At 37.4% G+C, this 22,229-nt stretch overlaps 1 protein-coding gene across 1 annotated transcript in view; it reads left to right on the top strand.

The window, feature by feature from the left end:
- Window positions 1–444: 444 nt before the first annotated feature.
- The window catches only part of LOC135204188 (patanin-like phospholipase domain-containing protein atgl-1), a 94,632-nt gene continuing 72,847 nt past the window's right edge, over window positions 445–22,229 (top strand). Inside the window, 2 exon segments of the mRNA XM_064234257.1 lie at window positions 445–685; window positions 688–744. Of these exon segments, the coding sequence (XP_064090327.1) occupies window positions 586–685; window positions 688–744 (157 nt within the window). The 5' untranslated portion in view covers window positions 445–585.

Below are 22,229 nucleotides of genomic sequence, written 5' to 3' on the forward strand. Positions count from 1 at the left end.
GTAAATGCAAATTTAAATGAAAGTGTGGAAGGGAACAGCTACGAAGTATGTATCCTGGAAACAAAGTATGCAAAAGATGTTTGGCGCGAAGGAACGAATTTGGTAAACAAAGTTGATAGCACGCTGCCTTCTCCGCAGATATTTCAAGGTCAATGCCGTGGATTTTTTTTTTTAAAGGCGCAACGTATTTCTCGGCAGCAACTGTGCAGTAATGTGTATGACGGGTTATCTGCGAAATCTGCGAATGCGTCTATAACTTACAAACCAACAAAGACCGCTTTGACAATAATCCGAATAGAAGCAACGGATTAATCCTGAAAGAAGCGGCATTTATCGCGTCTCTTCCAATCAGAGTAGTTCTCGGTAAACGTCACTGTATGTTACCCAATGGGTGGAGCGGGAGAATATGACGTCACAGTCTTGGCTTAGTCAGCTGTCTCGCCAAAACAAACCTGTGCTGTCAGTAAGCGTTTGAGCGCCTCTGCGAAAGGACGTGGTTAGCCGGAGTCTCTTGTTTTACCGCTGCGGTGCTCTCCACTGTTGAATCTGTTCTCGTCATAGTACACGAAGAGGCATATATCTAAGATGAACTTTTCTTTCGCTGGATGCGGGTTTTTAGGAATCTACCACGTGGGCGTAGCTGCCTGTTTGAAGAAGTACGCCCCTAATCTGTTAGTGAACAAGATTTCGGGGCATCTGCTGGCGCATTAGCGGCAGTTTGTTTACTATGCGATTCTCCCTTGGGTGAGTAGATGTAACGTTAATTTCATTGTGCAAATGCTGTCGCGTTTCCCACACCGTAGTTTTCAGTTTGTAGAATTAGACGTAAGTGTGAAATATAGCTTTCGAGAGGAACGAAACGTTATTCAAAATTGATAAGTTCCACGTTTGAAATGTGTGGATATTTGCCGCGTGCATCGCAACGGTAGGCAGTTACATAATGGGGAGTTGTTGACTTGTCCAAATAACGGTTCAGTTACTTAGTTTCATTTTGGCGCACTGCCTGATGACAACAGGTAGTACTATATTTTTTTTCTTTCATCTTGCCTCATTTGTTTATCTATTGTAATAATAGTATTAAGTTTGAAGATTACGTTAAACTGCAGTGCGCATGTACCAGTATATTCCATAGCCATTTAGTTAGCAACTGGTTGTAGGCCTAGTGTGTATTACAACGTTTTTATGGATTTTACCCTTACTCTGTGCGTATTCATTTGTTCGTACTGTAATTCAGTGTCAGATCCTAGACTGCTACAAAGTGATACCAGTGTCGCTGACATTTTCCATAATCAGGACATTTTTAGAATGTTAGAAAATAGGCGAGATGTATAGGCTAGGTTCATTAAAATGCGACAGGTGCTGACATTAAAACATTTAGTTTAGGCTTATTGTGCCAAACGTGCGTGAATTGCCTGTTGCACATTAGTTCTTAAGGCTCCATAATTATCGAGATATATGAAGTTTTGTTGCTTCTGCGATGTTATGTAGCACCGTTCTTGACCAGATATTTGGGAAAAGTTTCATTATTTAAGCGATCCTCAATTTCGGAGTACTCGGGGTGTTAATTCTAACATAGTATTTGTTTTGGTGTGGACGTTAATGAACTGAAGGTTGGCGACATCTGATATTCTCCCTTGTTTCATTTCGATGGAAATTAGGGATTATATCAACGTAGCTTGCTAATTATTTAAGAATTCATATATATATATATATATATATATATATATATATATATATATATATATGTATGTGTTATTACAGCTTTCCGATTCCTTACTAAAATTGCTTTCAACTTACACTACAATAGTAAACGACCGAGCGGCGACATAGCGGCCACCTCTCTCGGGAAGCGGCCACTTCCCGAAAAAGCGCCTGAATTATCCCATTATTTCGTAATTCAGGAGAAAATTCAAGCGAATTCAAGGACTTTTTCGGGAAGGTGGCCGCATTCCTTGATTGGTGGCTGCTGTGTCGCCGCTCGGTCATTTACCCTAGTACCATACGTACTACCATACGTACAGTTGTATTTTATTCCAAAATTTGTTGACTTTGTTTTATTCTTTTCACAAAGCAAATTTTAACGTCTGTAGTTCGTTCGTCCGATTGATAAAAGGATGGATTATCTAAACAGAAGTAAAATTCCTAGTATGAAACTTTTAACTCTCAGACTTGAGCTGATTGACTTAAAATCAATGTTGTAAGTGTTTTAAGAGGAACTTGGCCTTTGTAGCAAGTAACAGCCTTAACAAAAGTAGGGCAATCACGATACTTGGGAGCTCGTGTGGGTCATAGGGCTCACCGAACGAAAGTTCGTTTTCTTCTCAAAACTTGAGACTAAAACGAATCGTGTGGGGGTCGTTTCGTAGTTGAATCATAGTACTTGATTTCTTGGTGACGTGATTTTATTTTCGTAATAATCCTCGTTTGTCTGTTTGTGTTGATTTTTTCATTGTGTGTTCATTGCCTGCGTTGTTTAGACCACTGTAGAAGAAAGAACCTGTATTGGCTTTCGTCCAGATTGATCTACAGCGAACAAACAAATGCCTGTCGATGTTGTTTAAAGTCATAGCCCTTCGTCTTAAGCCTTCTCTTATATAATGGCCACTTTGCATCACGGCGCCTCCAGAGTGATGTAAGAAGAGTTAATGGTTTGGCCACTGTTTACTTTATTCGCGTGCGGGCGAGGAAGTGTTTGAAATGTTCGGTAAACACTGGTTTTCTTTGGCCATTGGTATACCCAGTTACAAATCGTGAGGTTCATCGAGCGGGTGACTTAAAACACGTTACTTTCAATTATATTTAAGGCCGTCGAGCCAGTCAGTTCATAATGCATGTCGGATCTTTCCTGGATAGTGACCTCCAATGTTTTGGTCCTAATCTTTATGATATTTACAGCCTTTTGTTTATGTTTTTAACCGTCATCCCCAACGGGTTTGTAGTACTAAACGCGCCGCAGAGGTGGATACATATCGGGTTAAAACCTCTGGGGGTCGAATCCAAGGAAGATCCGCTTATCTCCAATTTTTTGTGCGAGGGGGAACCGTTCCATGTGACTATGTGTATTTCTGGTGATGGAAATTCACTCTCGACGTGGTTCGGAAGTCACGTAAAGCTGTTGGTCCCGTTGCTGAATCACTGGTTCCATGCAACGTAAAAACACCATACAAACATGTGGCTAGGTCTTAGGTCATAAGTGTTTAAATAAATTCGACATTAAAGCTAAAGGCAGGACGTAAAAAAATGTGTCATTGTGTTGGTCGTTATTTGATTACCAGTTAATGCTATTTTTTTCACGTCTGTTCTAGTTATGCTTGTTTATTCGTGTTACTTGCTGATGATGGGGTTTTCTAATTATGTCTAGTTATTTCGAAATGTTCCTCAGATTTGCAGCTTTGAATGAACCCGAATGCGCAGATTTTATTAGTTATATTTTATAACATTTCAGGTTTTATCTGCAATTCAACTGGTATTGCAATTCTGTGATGGATGACAATTAAATGAAACTGCCACTGACTTTAGTAAAAGACGAAGCAGCGCAGTTGCCAGTGTGTAATTCTGGTCCATCCTTTTGTTTGGTATAATGTCTGTTAAACAAAAAGTTCCCTGACTAAGTTAAAATTAATGTCTATTAAACAGGAAAAGTTCTGTAAAAATTCTTTAAAATTGATGTTCTAATAACAAGTCGTTAAAGAAATTGCTTTTTCCATTCACATATCTTCCGAGATAAGCATTGTTTGAAGTTACGGGAATTTGCTCTTCCCGTTCTTCATATTTCTGAGAGATGCTCATTTTGTGTCGCGTGATCAGCCTGGCAACCGGTGTAAGATTACACTTCTTTCATTGAGAAGCATTACGAAAAGTTTCCTCCTCCCGAGTTGCACAATAACTCCTGAAGCCACCAGCAGCGTCGTATAACCTTCACCCAGACCATTTCGCTCAGAGGTGGGCATCAAGTGCAAACGAGGAAAAGTGTCAGATTGCAAGACTGCATTTGACAGCTATTTTTAGCGCCACACGCGAAGGCTTTTAGATTTACTTATCTCTTTTTTTTTTCTTTCTTTTTTTTTCCTTTCAGCGGTGGAGTAACTGTAGGACTCCATTGTTAGGTCATGTTTGTGGCTTTATTTTTATATTTTTCCCTCTTGTTGAGGATCATGTTTTTTTTTCTTTAGATAATTTTAGTTATTTAACTATAGTATATCTCATGTAGTTGAGACTTATCTCCCACAAAAACTAGTTTAACGTGTGTGTGTGTGTTTTTTTTTTTTTTTATTATTATTATTATTATTATTATTTTAAGTAAGGCCAAGAAAGCCATAATCATAACCTCTGCATTTTGCGTTGTGGTTGTTGTTTATTTTAGTTACTTTGCTTTTTTCGAACGTTAAATGGTAATATGTAATCCATAACAGTCATAGTATATTGTCTAGATCAGTCGTTCCCGGGTTAATTTGATTTTTAAGTTAAGCCAATTCGAGAATGTTTAAACCAAGTTAATGACCTTTTAGGCTTCCTCCACGTGAATATAAGAAATAAAGTATATCACCAGAGGGGGCATCAGGATTAAAGAGGAGATTAGGTAGGGCATGGCCCAAAAAAAAAAAAAAAAAAAAAAAAAAAAAAAGGTCTGGAACCACTATAGTTTAGATTCCTCATATTTCAGCAGCCATTGCCCCGAGCATCCAGTCGACGACGTCCGTCCCCGCATTCCGAAATAGAATATAGTCATATTTTCGCCCGCCGTGTGTCTCCTCCTCCCACGACCACCCAGACCTTTAAAACTATTCGCCAAGAAACTGCACACAGCCCCCGATGCAGACAGAACTTGGCTCTGCGAGGCTTTGACGGGGGGAAGGAAGGATCACTCCCCTTTAACGCGAAACTTGTGTCAGACAGCGAGCCCTTGAAATCGTCCCACCTCAGCTTCAAATCCTTCGCCTGAGTGTTTAGGAATTAGGAAGGACGGTGGGGGAGAGAGAGAGAGAGAGAGAGTGAGGTGAGAGGAAGAGAGAGACCTAGGTATATTTGTTTCCCACCGTTTCGATGAGGATAAATAATTCTTGAGGCACTCCGGTGAGAAATGGTGTGGTTGCGCCGCAGTTGGTATGCATATTATGTTCTGGGTTTCTTTGTTTGCTTCTTCTTCTTCTTCTTCTTCTTCTTCTTCTTCTTCTTCTTCTTCTTCTTCGTTTCTTGTCTGATTGTTCACATGAGACTTGTGTGGATAGGATCGTTGCACTGAACCATACGTTTTATTCTGGGTACTACAGTAGCTATGTTATATATATATATATATATCAATATATATATATATATATATATATATATATATATATATATGTTGTGTGTGTGTGTGTGTGTGTGCCTGTTTGCCTAATATGTGTCTATATATTACAGTGTATGCTCTTTCATAGAATGAGTGATACTCCATAAATGCTGAATAGTTTCCATTATAATATAATATATTATATTATATATTATATAATAGGTCATACTTATTATATATATATAAGTAAATATATATATGCATATATACTACAATTTATATTATATATATTGTGGTGTGGTGTGTGGTGTGTGTGTATGGTGTGTGTGTGTTGTATAATTTTATTCTGATTCTTTCTCGTGTGTTCAACTTTGTTTGTGTTAATATAAATTTGTCTGGGATATCAGCACAGTCTAGTCTTAGATCCTGTCTAATATTCGTTCATATTGTTAGAATGTGTTTTAACATTCTACTTGCAATTAATGGATGTGATGACTGAAAGCCATTGAAGTTTGATTCGGCTCTCGTAGCCTGTGGTTTCAAATGCTTATGAATTGTTGTTAGTAACTAAGGCAGAAAACATGTCAATCCTCCCTTTTTATTTATTTATTTTTTCTTTTCCGAAGACAGGTTGCCAATCGTAAGTAGGCGCAGTTTAGAGGAGCTTGAGATAGAATAAAGGCGCCACAGATTCAGTTAGAGCAAGGAAGAACCTTTGGCTGTTGTTGTGGTCTGTCACGCTTTTAGTTAAATAATGAAGTATATATTCAAAGGAAATACTCCATTTAATTGTAGGAAAGATTATGTGTTTTAAGCAAGCTAGATAAAATATTGATCTGATTAATCGATTATGGTTAATGCTATTGATCAGAGTCCATATTTTGATATAGTTGATTAGGTATATTGTTAATGATTTTAGAGTTCATATTTTGATGCTGTTTGGTGCGATTCCACGGTAATCATTCACTTGATGCCCAGGTACGTAAGATTGGGCGTTGCTCGATGCTATCCAGAAGCCACCTGTGGAATATTCAAGGGACTTCACCTTTGCATTCCTTCATCCAGTTGGATGGTTGATCTCTGCAAATGTTGGATCTTCAGGAATGTTAGACACTTGAAGATAATCTTGCCCTCATCAAGGCCAGAATTTACTTCCAATATCTTTGGCAGGTTTTTCTTATACGAAGGCGATTGGTCCGAGGAAGGAAAAGCCATCAAAGAGAATGGGAAAAAAAAGGCCTTAACCATGTAGGAAACGCAGGGACTGCTTCTTGAAAGTGGAGTGTAAAAATAGCCCGGGAAAACGGAAGAAGGATGAGAATTCTGAAGTTTGGCAGTAGCGGGAAAGAAACAGTCACCTAATCTGCTTATAATATCCTCTCTCTCTCCTTTCTAGTTCGTGACTTCGCAATGTGTTCCAGGGTAAAGTTGTAATTAGTTGATGATTCTCAATTTTTATTTCTATTCAATACTGCGAAGAAACGAAAGTACATCATTAACTCCTACGCCAACCGACCAACTGTGTTCCTCCTCCGAATCGACTATTTTATCTCTGTCTCGTTTCCCTATTCATCAGCGTTGCCGTAGGCGACAGCATAAATTACTGCCACTGTGACTAATTTCTTTGTGTGTGTGTGTTTTTTTTAGCTGGAAATTCAGTAGGTGATTTGAAATTTAAGCCTTGAGATATATATAATATATATATATATATATATATATATATATATATGTATATATATAGTGTGTGTGTGTGTGTATGTACTATATATTGATATAGATATAATAGTATATATATATATATATATATATATATATATATATATATATTTTGCGGGTTTGATCACGTTCCTGGTTACTTTGCTTAGCTGAATGTTCATCTTTATGTTGTTGTAGTCAATCTTGTTATAATTTTTTGTCCAGTATTTAAAAAAAAATATTTGCGTTCGATATTTTATTACCTTAGGACCGTGTCGAGTATTTTTGTTTTCCGAAAAGTTTCATTTAATAATGCAACGTCGAATTCATTCTAAGATGACTATCAACGCTAAAACATGAGCATTTCTTTCCGATTTTATTTTTCCACCATAATAGACTCATTCTTTTTCAAGGTCTTCCGTTTTCATTAAATTCAGTCTATTTTACATCCCGGGGAAAGACACAGCACTGTTGATTGCCGCAGAATCGAGGAGGGGGAGCAGCTTCAATTTGTACGTGTTTTTTTTTTTTTTTTTTTTTTTTTTTTGCACGTGGAGTTACTCTCTGCGTTTATTTTGGAGAAAGAGTGAACTAATCGTGACATAAACGTCTCTCTCTCTCTCTCTCTCTCTCTCTCTCTCTCTCTCTCTCTCTCTCTCTCTCGTATGAAGACTCACTTCATGACCTTACATGACTCACCTGAAAGTATCTCCGTGAGAAGGGGGTATTTGCCGTCCAATGCCCCTCGTGTGGTACACTGTAGGCAGTACTTAAGGTTCTTTGCAGCGCCCCTTCGGCCCCTACTAGCTGCAACCCTTTTCGTTCCTTTGACTGTGCCTCCTTTCGTAATCTCTTTCTTTCATCTTCCTTTCCTTCCCCCCTCTCCAAATAGTTGTTTCCTAGTGAAATTGCGAGGTTTTCCTCCTTTTACAGTTTCCTAACCTTTTTACTGTCTGAGTGCTCTCTCTCTCTCTCTCTCTCTCTCTCTCTCTCTCTCTCTCTCTCTCTCTCTCTCTCAATGGATGGAAACTAGAACTGAAGAGATGCAACACATCCCATTGTGGGAAATTCTCTACATACAAGATATGTGACACCTGGAATAAACTGCCACCAGAAGTTGTAAACAGCAATAGTGTAGAAGAGTTTAAAAGAAAGCTAGACAAGACCATTAGGACACCACTGTGAATGCACAGTAAAACCTGCTCCTACAGATAAAGTGAGCGCACGATGTCTCCTCGGATGGACTAACAAGTCTTTGAGACATCCTAATCCTTGTAACTCTCTCTCTCTCTCTCTCTCTCTCTCTCTCTCTCTCTCTCTCTCTCTCTCTCTCCACTAAAAGGAAAGGTTCCTCCTTGAGGTAATATCTCAAGAGGAAAACCAATATTGCGTTCGCCTGTCACGTCACAAGCAATTGGAATATGCCCACTAGATGATCGACAGGCTGTCTCGTCCTCATCGACAATTTTTATATCCCTCTATCGACATCCTTGCATTATCTTTCCTAAGGTATTTGTTTCTTTGCGCATCTGTTGAGTACGTCGGCTTCTTGGAATTGAAGTTAGTTTTCAAGGTGGCCCGATTTTGATGGGATTTTTTTTTTTTTTTTTGTTTTTTTTTTTTTTTTTTTTTTTTTTTTTTTTTTCCGAAAAACGGATGTAGCGAGCCCTATGGCTGTGTGGAGGATTTTACTGTTTGCGATCGTTAATTTTGATGTCGGGGATTGAAGTCCGCATGCCTAATAATTAATTGGCTGTCATTACGCGTCACGAAAGGAACGTAAACTTGATGACGCATCTTCTTGCCTTAATTTCTGATTGCGCAGTTTAATCTTCGATCCGTGTTTCATATCAAGGACTAAGTATTTTGACATGAATAATTTATTATTCAGTTGTTGTTGACGAAAAAAATATTACGTCAAGGAATTTCGTATCTTGAATAAAAAATGGTGTGGTTGATATAATCCGCGAATAATTAAGTGAATTTATCTTCGGCATGATGTAGAAGAGTAAGGTTGCAAATGCGCGGCTTGAAGCAGTGAGTGTGATCTCACAGCTAATCCATGTTATTTAGAAAAAATTGGGTGAGTAAGGGATATTATATTCAGTGCTGTAGGAATATCCTTTCATTGGTAGGCAAAGCTGTAAGAGTTTGTAAGAATATGTGTGTTGCATGGAGCACGTGCGCATATCGTGTATAATATATATATATATATATATATATATATATATATATATATATATATATATTATACAAATACATTATACATGTGTTTATACATGCTATAACACTTAGGGTTCTTAATGAGGTCCTGGACAGTATTCAGAATTGGGCAGATGAAATTGATTTTGTTTCTATACTTCCAAAACGTTTCATTCAGTTATCACAACAGCTTTTCAATTTTTAATTATCATTATTTCAAAACAAATACAAAAAACGAGTCAACGCACCATCATATAATATCGTTACAGAATTCGCTTTCAGATTTTTAATGTGCTTCAGGATTCTTAGTGTTGTATCATTTTGTTCTCTCGTATATTTGTAAAAAAAAAAAAAAAAAAAACGGCGCCTAGTCTCTAATCGACCTAGGCCATGAGCCTAAACCTCCGTAGGGGGCTATAGTGCCGACAGTGCATCTCACGCGGTGCAACTGTAGGCATTCATGAAGGTTCTTTGCAGCGTCCCTTCGGCCCCTATCTGCAACCCCTTTCATTCCTTTTACTGTACCTCCATTCATAGTCTCTTCCATCTTGGTGTCCACGCTTTCTTACCACTTGTTTCATAGTGCAGCTGCGAGGTTTTCCTCTTGTTACACCTCTCAATATCCCTTTCAGCGCAGAGCTTGGCATTTGGGCTAAATTCTATATCCCATTCCATGAGCCTAAAAGCTGACGTCATCTGAACCCAATGATATTAGTCAACACAGTCGTGACTTTCAGATCGAGTCACAGATTGATGTATTGAGTGTTTCAAATATATAATGTCGCTACCACTGGCCTTCTTCACTATGTTTGGATAGTGAGGGCTGCAAAGTAACGAATTAGCGTCTCAAAGAGGATTACCCTCGATATATGCTTTCGTACGAACGTGTTCAAGGTAACCACTGCTATTTCAGATTTTTATCTTGAGGCCTTTTTTAATTTTAATTTTTTTTTACACGTGTTTGTCCCCCATAGAGGTCAGTGCATCTTTCATTCCTTTTACTGTACCTCCGTTCACATTCTCTTTTCTTCCATCTGACTTTCCACCCTGTCTAACGATTGTTTCATAGTGCAACTGCTTTGAGGTTTTCCTCCTGTTACACCTTTCAAGCCTTACTGTAAATTTTCCCTTTCACTGCTGAATGATCTCATAGGTCCTTGCGCTTGGCTTTTGGCCCAGGTTCTATGTTCTATTCTAATCTAATAACGTGTTTGTTGTATGGCATATTTTATATATATATATATATAAAAGTATGACTTGTATAATTCTTCTGTTACAACAGATTTCCATCTAATAAAAGGAGCCAATAAAAACACCAAAATATAGAGAGAAAAATACTATATTTATAGAGACTGCTGTCTCCCTCTTCATCTACCTGAAGAGGGAGACAGCAGTCTTTGAAATATCGCATTTTTTCTCTCTATATAGTATATATAAGGTTCCCTTAAAAAACACCCAAAACGTACTAGTTATCCGCATAACACCTATAAGGGTGGGTCCAAGTCATCCGTGAGAGAGAGAGAGAAGAGACGAGAGATGAGAGAGAGAGAGAGAAGAGAGAGAGAGAAGAATTTGTTAAGTTCAAAGACATTTCGAGAAGTTTCCCCCAATCATCAACTCGACATTTTGACCTAACTTTATTTCGAAATCTCATCCCAATTTGGTTTATTCTGGCTACTTTCAAAAACCATGTAACGGCTATTCTCAAATTCTTTATTATTATTATTATTATTTTTTTTTTTTGCTCCACACAGTCCTCCAATTCGACTGGGTGATATTTGATAGTGTGGGGTTCCGGTTGCATCCTGCCTCCTTAGGAGTCCATCACTTTTCTTACTATGTGTGCCGTTTTCTAGGATCACACTCTTCTGCATGAGTCCTGGAGCTACTTCAGCCTCTAGTTTTTCTAGATTCCTTTTCAGGGATCTTTGGATCGTGCCTAGTGCTCCTATTATTATTATTATTATTATTATTATTATTATTATTATTATTATTATATCCTACCTTCTGTCATGTGCAGCTAAACCAAAACATGCATTCGAATACCAATCTCTCCACTTGAAGTGGAAATCCTCACCTGATTGAACGTAGGAAGTTATCAACACCGTTCATTCGCTTCCCCCCTCCACTTGAACTCCGTCGGAATTAATAATTTTATCGGCCGATCTTCCTTTCCCCTCGTCTTTTGTTTTGACCTCTCCTGTGATGTTGGACCTGCCTTTTTTTTTTTTTTTTTTTTTTTTTTTTTTTTTTTTTTTTGGGGGGGGGGGGGGGGGGGAGAACTGATTGCGTCTTGGTACCTATACCTAATTGCTTGGAACACGAAGTTTTGGCTTTTAGTTTTTTTTGTTCTGTTTGGGAAATCTCTTGTTGCTCTAAGTCCCCATAATCGTTTTTCTAAGTTTGTGCTTTATTATAATAATAATAATAATAATATTAACAATTATTATTATTATTATTATTTTTATATTGATTTTATTAATTATTAACCGTACTATGGGGATACCTGAAGCTGTGTATTATTTTATTATTATTAGTATTATTATTTATTATGAATTATTATTATTATTATTATTTTTAAATATTATCAACCGTCCATGGGGTTACTTTAAGCGAATCTGCAGTTACTTCATTTAAATGCTGGATATAGTAATAGTAATTCTCTCTCTCTCTCTCTCTCTCTCTCTCTCTCTCTCTCTCTCTCTCTCTCTCTCTCTCTCAAAGGCACACACAATATATGTATATATATATATATATATATATTATATCTATATATATATATATATATATTTATATTATATATATATATATTATAATAGTAGATATTATAATATTATAATATATATCACTCCCTGGAAATATAATAAATTCTCTAATTTTTTTTACTTTTTCCCTCAAAAATATTTTGGCAATAGGAATCATTGGGATTCGTTTCTCCTTTCTTTTATTTCAAAAGCCAGCCTGAGGCTGTCGATGTGACCTTTCCCTTTTGTCATCCGGGAAAAAGTCAATCCACGTTCTACAAGTATTTTAGAACTTTGATTAACGGTATGGAACAGATGCCATTAAAAGAATTACGCGCAGCGTTCAAAATAAACCGTGTATATTTGCGAACGTCCAACAAAACACTATTTCCCTCCCCTCTTGTCAGCTGGTCGACCCTGGTTAATGATCGGAGACGAGGGGAGGGCAAAAAAAAAAAAAAAGTTAAATTCTCGTTGCGTTGGGTTTTGTGATTTTTGAAAAGGCTCGTCTGTGTCGTTTTTTTTTTTTTTTTTTTTTTTTTTTTTTTTTTTTTTTGTGGTCGATAATAAAGTCACGGAAAAAAATGTCACAATTTCGGTTAGGAAACAAAGTCACATTAATTTAAGGTGGACGGTAATAAAGTCACGGGGAAAAAATGCCATAATTTTGGCTAGGGAAAAAAGTCACAAATTTAAGGTGGTCGGTTATAAAGTCACGGGGAAAAATGCCATAATTTCGGCTAGGGAAAAAAGTCACATTAATGTAAGGTGGACAGTAATAAAGCCGCGGGAAAAAATGTCATAATTTCGGCTATGGAAAAAAAGTCACATTGATTTAAGGTGGACGGTAATAAAGTCACGGGGATAGAAAATTGTCAATTTCGGCAAAGAAAAAAGAAGTCACATTAATTTAAAGTGGACGGTAATAAAGCCACAGGGGAAAAAAGTCATAATTTCGGCTAGGGAAAAAAGTCACATTAATTTAAGGTGGATGGTAATAAAGTCAAGGGGGAAAAACGTCCAATTTCGGCTAGGAGAAAAAAGTCACATTAATTTAAGCTGTTCTGTAGTTTTCAAGGCTCAATTCCTTTCTGTAGTTTTTCAAGAATCAATTCATATTCTGTAAAAAAGTCATAATTTCGGCTAAGGGAAAAAAAATCAAAAAGTCACAATTCAATTTAAGGTGGATGGTAATAAAGTCAAGGGGGAAAAACGTCACAATTTCGGGTAGGAAAAAAAAAAAAGTCACATTAATTTAAGTCTGTTCTGTAGTTTTCAAGGCTCAATTCCTGTTCTGTAGTTTTTCAAGAATCAATTCATATTCTGTAGTTTTTCAATTATCTATTCTGTAGTTTTTCAAGAATCAATTCATATTCTGTAGTTTTTCAATGATCAATTCCTGTTCTGTAATTTTTCAAGGATCAATTCCTGTTCTGTAGTTTCCAAGGATCAATTCCTGTTTTTCTATAGTTTTTTCAAGAATCAATTCCTATTCTGTAGATTTCAATGATCACTTCCTGTTATGTAGTTTTTCAAGAATCAATTCCTATTCTGTAGTTTTTCAAGGATCAATTCCTGTTCTGTAGCTTTTCAAAAATCAATTCCTATTCTGTAGATTTTCAATGATCACTTCCGTTCTGTAGCTTTTCAAAAATCAATTCCTATTCTGTAGATTTTTCAATGATCAACTCCCTGTTCTGTTAGCTTTTCAAAAATCAATTTTCCTGTTCTGTAGCTTTCAAGAATCAATTCCTATTCTGTAGTTTTCCAATGATCACTTCCTGTTCTGTAGTTTTTTAATGATCACTTCCTGTTCTGTAGTTTTTCGAGAATCAATTCCTATTCTGTAGTTTTTCAAGGATCAATTCCTGTTCTGTAGCTTTTTCAAAAAATCCAATTCCTGTTCTGTAGTTTTTCAAGGATCAATTCCTGTCTGTGTTTTCCAAAGGATCAATTTCCTGTTCTGTAGTTTTCCAAGGATCAATTCCTGTTCTGTAGTTTTCCAAGGATCAATTCCTGTTCTGTAGTTTTCCAAGGATCAATTCCTGTTCGTAGCTTTTCAAAGAAATCAATTCTATTCTGTAGTTTTTTCAATGATCACTTCCTGTCTGTAGTTTTTTAATGATCACTTCCTGTTCTGTAGTTTTTCGAGAATCAATTCCTATTCTGTAGTTTTTCAATGATCAGTACATGTTCTGTAGTTTTTCAAGAATCAATTCCTATTCTGTAGTTTTTCAATGATCAATTCCTGTTCTGTAGTTTTTCAAGAATCAATTCCTATTCTGTAGTTTTTCAATGATCAATTCCTGTTCTGTAGTTTTTCAAGAATCAATTCCTATTTTGTAGTTTTTCAATGATCAGTTCATGTTCTGTAGTTTTTCAAGAATCAATTCCTATTCTGTAGTTTTTCAATTATCACTTCCTGTTCTGTAGTTTTTCAAGAATCAATTCCTATTCTGTAGTTTTTCAAGGATCAATTCCTATTCTGTAGTTTTTCAAGGATCAATTTCTTTTCTAGCATTTTCTTCACGGATCTTTTCCTGTTCTAGAGTTTTGTTCAAGGATCAGGTACAGATTCATAATTTTCTCATTGGCTTAGGACCGGATCTGGAATTCTTTTTTGTTAGGGACGAGAACCAGATATAATTTTTCAAGGCGGGTGTTCCACATTCTAGTTACTGTTAAATTTCAGGGTAAATATGCACTCTTCTGAGTGCAACATAATTTACTTATACTGATTATGCACTATCTTCAACTGCTGAGCAGTCCTCAATAAGATTGCTTATCGCGGTCATTAAATTGTTTGTACGCTGAGGTGGTGTGAATATTCCTATTGGTTTATAAGATAATTTCTGTTATGAGGTAACTCTATGAAGATCAGATAAGACCCCGCTTGGGCCTACAATTAGGCCTAGAGACGAAAATGAGAATAGATATATTATTCATGTCCCTTATCATTTTATCACTGTCGATGAATGAATTTTAGGGGCTGTGGTTGATAACGGTGTATTGACATGAACTGTGATGAAAGTTATTCGTGATATCTTGAGGACGCTGAATTGTAGGCCTACTTTTATCCGCTAGGTTGACGAACTTAAATGGTTTCAATATTGTATGTTATACTTTATTCGCTCCGGAAGTATAATTTTGCGTTAAAGTTCTGAAGAACTTTTCCCCAGATTATCAGGTCAACAAGCAAAATGTTAGTATTGTGTGACTTCAAAGCAGAATTGTTTGTCCCTGATTTTGGCAGTGACCAGCGCCGCAGATGTGCATTTGTCCGATTTGTCGTACGAGACAAACGGGGCTCTGTGATTGGCTGACAGGGAGGCGCGCCACCGCTTGCGTCGTTTTGATTGGTCCAGGGGGGAAAACCTAAGTCTTTCTGACTTTGCCTTTACCCCCCCCCCCTCCAGTGGTGATTTTGTCGTCTTGTCTCTTGTTTGAGACGAGGTTTTGTTTGCTCGTCTGTTATTAGGCATATATATATAAATATATATATATATATATATATATATATATATATCTATATATATATATATATATATATATATATATATATATATATATATATATTTATTATATATATATATATATATATAGATATATATATATATATATATATATATATATATATATAGATATATAGCTATATATATATATATATATATATATATAAATATATCTATTATATATATATATATATATATATTATATATATATCTATATATATATATATATATATATATATATATATATATATATATCTATAATAAGATATAGTTGCGGACACGTGTCAATTTCGTAGTATTGTGTTTAGAATATATTTAAGTTGTCTTCAGAATTTGTTTTATCATTTCTTTCCTAAGATGCAACTTGTATTTAAACAATTCCGTACTTATGTCAGCACATATTAATATTTCCAACTTTTGGCAGTTTATTTACTGCAACCATTGCCTTTTTCCCTTGCTTTATCAATGTATTTATATCTGTTATTCATTTTCCATTAACTTCAGCATATTATGGTCATTTTCCATTATCTTCATTAATTTTTAAGGTAATTTTCCATTACAGTCATCATATTAAGGTCATTTTCCATGATCTTTCTCGTGTAATAAGGTCATTTTCCATTATTTTCATCATATAAAGGTCATTTTCCAGTATCTTATTAATTTGAAAGTAATTTTTCATTATCGTCATCATAATAAGGTCATTTTCCATTATTGTCATCGCATTAAGATAATTTTCCATTTTAAGATCATTTTCCATTACCGTCATCATATTAAGGTCATTTTCCATGATCTTCCTCATATTAAAGTCATTCTCCAATAATTTCATAATATTAAGGTCATTTTCCATTATTTTCCTCGTGTAATAAGGTCATTTTCCATTATCTTCATCATATTAAGGTCATTTTCCATTATTTTCCTCGTGTAATAAGGTAATTTTCCATTATCTTCATCATATTAAGGTCATTTTCCATTACCTTCACATTAAGGTCATTTTCCATTATCGTCATCGTATTAAGGTCATTTTCCATTACCTTCATCACATTAAAGTCATTCTCCGTCACCTTCTTTATACCAGTGTCAACTCTTGCAAATGATTCAACCAAACAAATCCTCCTAGCAACAAGAAGAACGTTCCTCTTAATCCATTGAACAAGCGACTCAATTATTTATCAGGGCGGAGGCCGACGTTTAGGAATTTATAATCCAGACAGCAACAGCGGCTGAGGAGCTTCCCCTTGAAAGACCTCACGTCGTGGTCATGACTCACGAGGACATGAATGCTTATCGGCTGGTGAGCAAAATGATGGATTCGCCATGCGCGGTTTAGGCCGAATGGCCTTCACAAGTACGTCGTACTTTTGGGCGGTTAATTAACGAACAAGTGTATGCCCTGGGGAGTGGAGAGAGAGAGAGAGAGAGAGAGAGAGAGAGAGAGAGAGAGAGAGAGGCCTTGTGGGTATCGGGAGGCCAGTCTTATCGGTTTTTGCGTATCGCGTCTTATCATCAGGAGCATGACTCACGTTTGGGTTCCTCTTCAGGCCGAAATCTGACTTTTGGTTCGCCTCTCACCTTGAAAGTCAAGGCTGTCTGCTGCTGCTGCCCGTGTTATGGCGATGGATGGATGTTTATAGCTATTTATTCCCTCTCTCTTCGCTGGCCCCTTGACTGCACGTGTGAATCTAGGAATTAAGTCACTGATAAAATCCCTTGGAAGCTTTTAATAAGGATAAATTCAAAGACGAGTTACGGGCAACTTATGATGATGGCGCTCTATCGCAAGAGAACCTAATATTATGCTAAGGTCACACATTCACGTATCACGCACGCACGGCCACGCATGAGCGGAAATTGGTAGTTGGCAACAGCTCACGTCAGTAAACTGTAAATGTAACGTAAAACACACGTAAAATCGTAAACGTACGGCGACGTGTCGTCCGGGTGCTAAGCTCCGCCCACTAGGGCGCCGTTAGCCCACTCCAGTTTTGAAATGTTCAAAACAGTCGTGGGTGGTCACGCCAAATGTCTCCTGACGTAGCTCCAGGCATTGCACGTGGGACCCACGGTGACTGCTGCGGGGTACGCGCTAGGGTCACCTGCATTGTTCGCCGTCGTTGTTTTCTTTCCGCCGCGAAGCACGTGGGCCTCCTAATTGCGCTGCAGCCTACGGCGAAACCGATTCACACATTTACAACCCTGTACGACATAGCAACGCTGTAGCGTGGTATAAAAGGTCAGGTCGGCGCCCTCGGGTCATCTGTTGGAAAATCAACTTGAAAATATGGCCACAGGATTATCCCAAGACCTGACGGTCTCAGTTATTTCTTTCATTGACAATGGCGGATTTTGGAATAATCCTTTAGCACTGGCTCCTAATACGATTTCCACTTTCTCCTGACTTTTTGACCGCTCATCATCAATCAAACAATGAATTGGAATCTGTCAGAGGGATACAGGGTATCCCAGGCTCTATTCCCAAGGTAGTATTCCAGCGTTCCGGTACACAAATCTCAACCAGAAATCAACAACCGGGTCATTTTCGTCAACAGGATTCCGGCATCTACCGCCTACGTCGTCTGTCACACCTGCTCCAGTAAGAAATTAATTTATGATTAGCAACGCAGGAACAGTAGAGGAGTTGGGGCCTGGTGTTTATTGGTAAGGTTTCCTTTAGGCTATGAATAATCCCGGGTTGGACGAGTTACTTATATGGACCCATGCAGTGCGAACCATTTGTGTGGAAGCAGGACTAATGGCTTCATAGCCCAGGGGCTGTTTCTCTGTGTCTCAGGTGGCTGATCACGATTCAGAATATGGAGACAAGGTTTCAATAAAAGGCGAGTGGGAAATGAATAACGAATATAAAAATACTGGGGAAATTTCTGACGAAGACAATTGTTAGGATGTCTAGTAGTCCTTTTTGAAATAACCTTTACTGCATAGGCCAAAAATAACAAAAGACTTCACTTGTAGACAGCAATCGTATAGTATAATCTGCTAGAATAACTTTCACACACACACACACACACACACACACACGAACACTTTCCCGGTAACACGGTATTCTCAGATTATGGAAGTGTCGAAGATATTTATTTCTTCTGAATAGCAGTCTTACAAAAATAATGGTGTAACAAATAATGTCATATCTAAGATGAATTCCTATATACATCTAAACTATTATCTTGAATAGGTAGAATTCTTATTTATTTTTAAGAATGTTTGATAAGTTATTAGAAGTTATTCTATATCGCTTAAAATATAAATCGCCCATAGTCAACAGTTTTATAAGTCTAAGTGTATGTCTGAATGGTAAAATCGAAGCAAGACAATTCTAGTGCTAATCTTATAAGAGCTCCCAAAGCGTTCATAAATCATAATTCCTAAAAACTACGTATTGTATTCCTTGTCGACTGGTTTACTTGGTTATTGCTATAAATATCATTCAGAAATGGGATTAATATAATCATGATGTGCTCCATTTACAACCATTATTCTTAATTGCGTCTACTGAAATGTTTTTGTTGTACAATTAGAAAAGTATATATCTTGGTAAATATCTCTCTCTCTCTCTTCAATGATAATAAATCTCGATTTTGTGTGCATATAATTTTTCAACTGTAATATTCAGCTGTGTTGTAGATGTCTTTCGCGGATTCAAACAGAATAAAAAAAAAAAAAAATTAAAAAAACTGTAGTAAATGTGCTCATACCCCTGGCAAACAGCACAGCCCCACAACGGTGGGCGTGGCCTTGACGTGAAGTTGATCGGCGTAAGTTCCAGGTAGACGTCCGACCTTGCTTTCTTTGCGCGTACATTTGCGGCGCAAATTTACGTCGCTGGCTTTACGTCCGGTAGCCCGTGTCCTGTTTAACCAGCTGTTCAAGGTCATTTCACCGCGATGATGCCCAAGATCCACATACGTGGGCATACGCCGTCGTGATACGTGAATGTGGTGACCCCAGCATTACAACCCTGTACGACATGGCAACGCTGTAGCGTGGTATAAAAGGTCAGGTCGGCGCCCTTGTATCATCTGTTTGGAAAATCAACTTGAAAATATGGCCACAGGATTATCCCAAGACCTGACGGTCTCGGTTATTTCTTTCATTGACATGGCGGATTTTGGAATAATTCTTTAGCACTGGCTCCTAATACGATTTCCACTTTCTCCTGACTTTTGACCGCTAACATCAATCAAACAATGAATTGGAATCTGTCAGAGGGATACAGGGTAATCCCAGGCTCTATTCCCAAGGTAGTATTCCAGCGTTCCGGTACACAAATCTCAACCAGAAATCAACAACCGGGTCATTTTCTTCAACAGGATTCCGGCATCTACCGCCTATACGTCGTATGTCACACCTGCTCCAGTAAGAAATTAATTTATGATTAGCACGCAGGAACAGTAGAGGAGTTGGGGCCTGGTGTTGTTTGGTAAGGTTTCCTTTAAGGCCATTAATAATCCCGGGTTGGACGAGTACTTATATGGACCATGCAGTGCGAACCATTTGTGTGGGCAGCAGGACTAATGGCTTCATAACCAGGGGCTGTTTCTCTGTGTCTCAGGTGGCTGATCACGATTCAGAATATGGAGACAAGGTTTCAATAAAAGGCGATGTGGGAAATGGATAACGAATATAAAAATACTGGGGAAATTTCTGACGAAGACAATTGTTAGATGTCTAGTAGTCCTTTTTGAAATAACCTTTACTGTTTAGGCCAAAAATAACAAAAGACTTCACTTGTAGACAGCAAACGTATAGTATAATCTGCTAGAATAACTTTCACACACACACACACACACACACACACACGAACACTTTCCCGGTAACACGGTATTCTCAGATTATGGAAGTGTCGAAGATATTTATTTCTTCTGAATAGCAGTCTTACAATAATGGTGTAACAAATAATGTAAATATCTAAGAGGAATTCTATATACATCTAAAAAAATATTATCTTGAATAGGTAGAATTCCCTATTTATTTTTAAGAATGTTTGATAAGTTATTAGATGTTATTCTATATCGCTTAAATATAAATCGCCCATAGTCAACAGTTTTATAAGTCTAAGTGTATGTCTGAATGGTAAAATCGAAGCAAGACAATTCTAGTGCTAATCTTATATAAGAGCTACAAAGCGTTCATAAATCATAATTCCTAAAACTACGTATTGTATTCCTTGTCGACTGGTTACTTGGTTATTGCTATAAATATCATTCAGAAATGGGGTTAATATATAATCAGTGATGTGCTCATTTACAACCATTATTCTAATTGCGTCTACTGAAATGTTTTTGTTGTACAATTAGAAAGTATCTCTCTCTCTCTCTCTCTCTCTCTCTCTCTCTCTCTCTCTCTCTCTCTCTCAATGATAATAAATCTCGATTTTGTGTGCATATAATTTTCAACTGTAATATTCAGCTGTGTTGCGGATTCAAACAGAATAAAAATTCAAACAGAATAAAAATAAAAAAAAATTAAAAAACTGTAGTAATGTGCTCATACCCCTGGCAACAGCACAGCCCCACAACGGTGGGCGTGGTCTTGACGTGAAGTTGATCGGCGTAAAGTTCCAGGTAGACGTCCGACCTTGCTTTCTTTGCGCGTACATTTGCGGCGCAATATACGTCGCTGGCTTTACGTCCGGTAGCCCGTGTCCTGTTTTACCAGCTGTTCAAGGTCATTTCACCGCGATGATGCCCAAGATCCACATACGTGGGCATACGCCGTCGTGATACGTGAATGTGTGACCCCAGCATTAGTCTCGGGTATTACATTAGGACTAACCGATAAGTCAGCATTAAAGGCGGTTCTTTTCGAGTCCTCTTTTGAATATTGTCAATCATGTTATCACAGCGTACATATTATCATTCGTCTCTAGCGTGCGAATATGAGGGCATGGCCTTTGCTTTTTATTTATTCATTTATATTTTTTTTTTAGTGCATAATGAAATAGTATGGCCAGCGTTGTTAAATATAAGTATGCCGTGTAGGCTATACGAGAGTGGTGGTGTCATAGAAAACGGGCCCGTGCGATTTAAAAAAGGAGGGTGCGTTTGGTGGCGCTAATTTGTGACGTCAGTGTCCATAGGTTCTATGTGCAACCGCTTCCTAAACACGCAATATACAGTTCAATCCAAAGCGTTGACTCAAGGTCGTTTTCTGTTTAGGGTAGAAGATTTAGTGTGGCTTCTAACATAGGTTTTAATCAAAATTGTGAAGCGTAGACTTTATTCATGAACATTACGAATTTACATAACGAATTTTTATTTACTGTACATTTTTCTCCGATTTGCTATGCTTTCTTTTATTGCTTTTCTTGCTGACTCGCTATGCGCGTAATTATTTTCCATTGCTGTAAGTCCAGCATTTAGGAAATTACTTCTTATCGGCTGAACAGGGTGTGGAATATCAGCAGAGACAAACATATCCATATTAAAAGCCCTTGGATTGATAAACGATGACTTATTCATGCCAATCCCCAGCGTATACCACAACCGAACGTATTTGGCTAAATCGTAAGCTGTGGCCACGAGAGAGAGAGAGAGAGAAGATGAGAGGAGGAGAGGATCTCGAGAGAGAGAGAGAGAAAGGACTGGAGAGAAGAGAGAGAGAGAGAGAGAATAACAGGTGTGGACTTACACTGATTTGTTGTGAATTGATCGATATAGCCATCTGGCACATTAATTTTTGGGGAAGGACGTGAAGAGAGCAAAAACATTCCACCATCGGTAAGGTCATTTTCCCAACCTCTGTTTCTCTTGAAGTATAGTTTTGACTTGTGTGATGGTTTTCCCTTTTAGTTTA

This window comes from Macrobrachium nipponense, chromosome 44 (assembly GCF_015104395.2).
Source record: "Macrobrachium nipponense isolate FS-2020 chromosome 44, ASM1510439v2, whole genome shotgun sequence".
In the NCBI taxonomy this organism is placed as follows: domain Eukaryota; kingdom Metazoa; phylum Arthropoda; class Malacostraca; order Decapoda; family Palaemonidae; genus Macrobrachium; species Macrobrachium nipponense.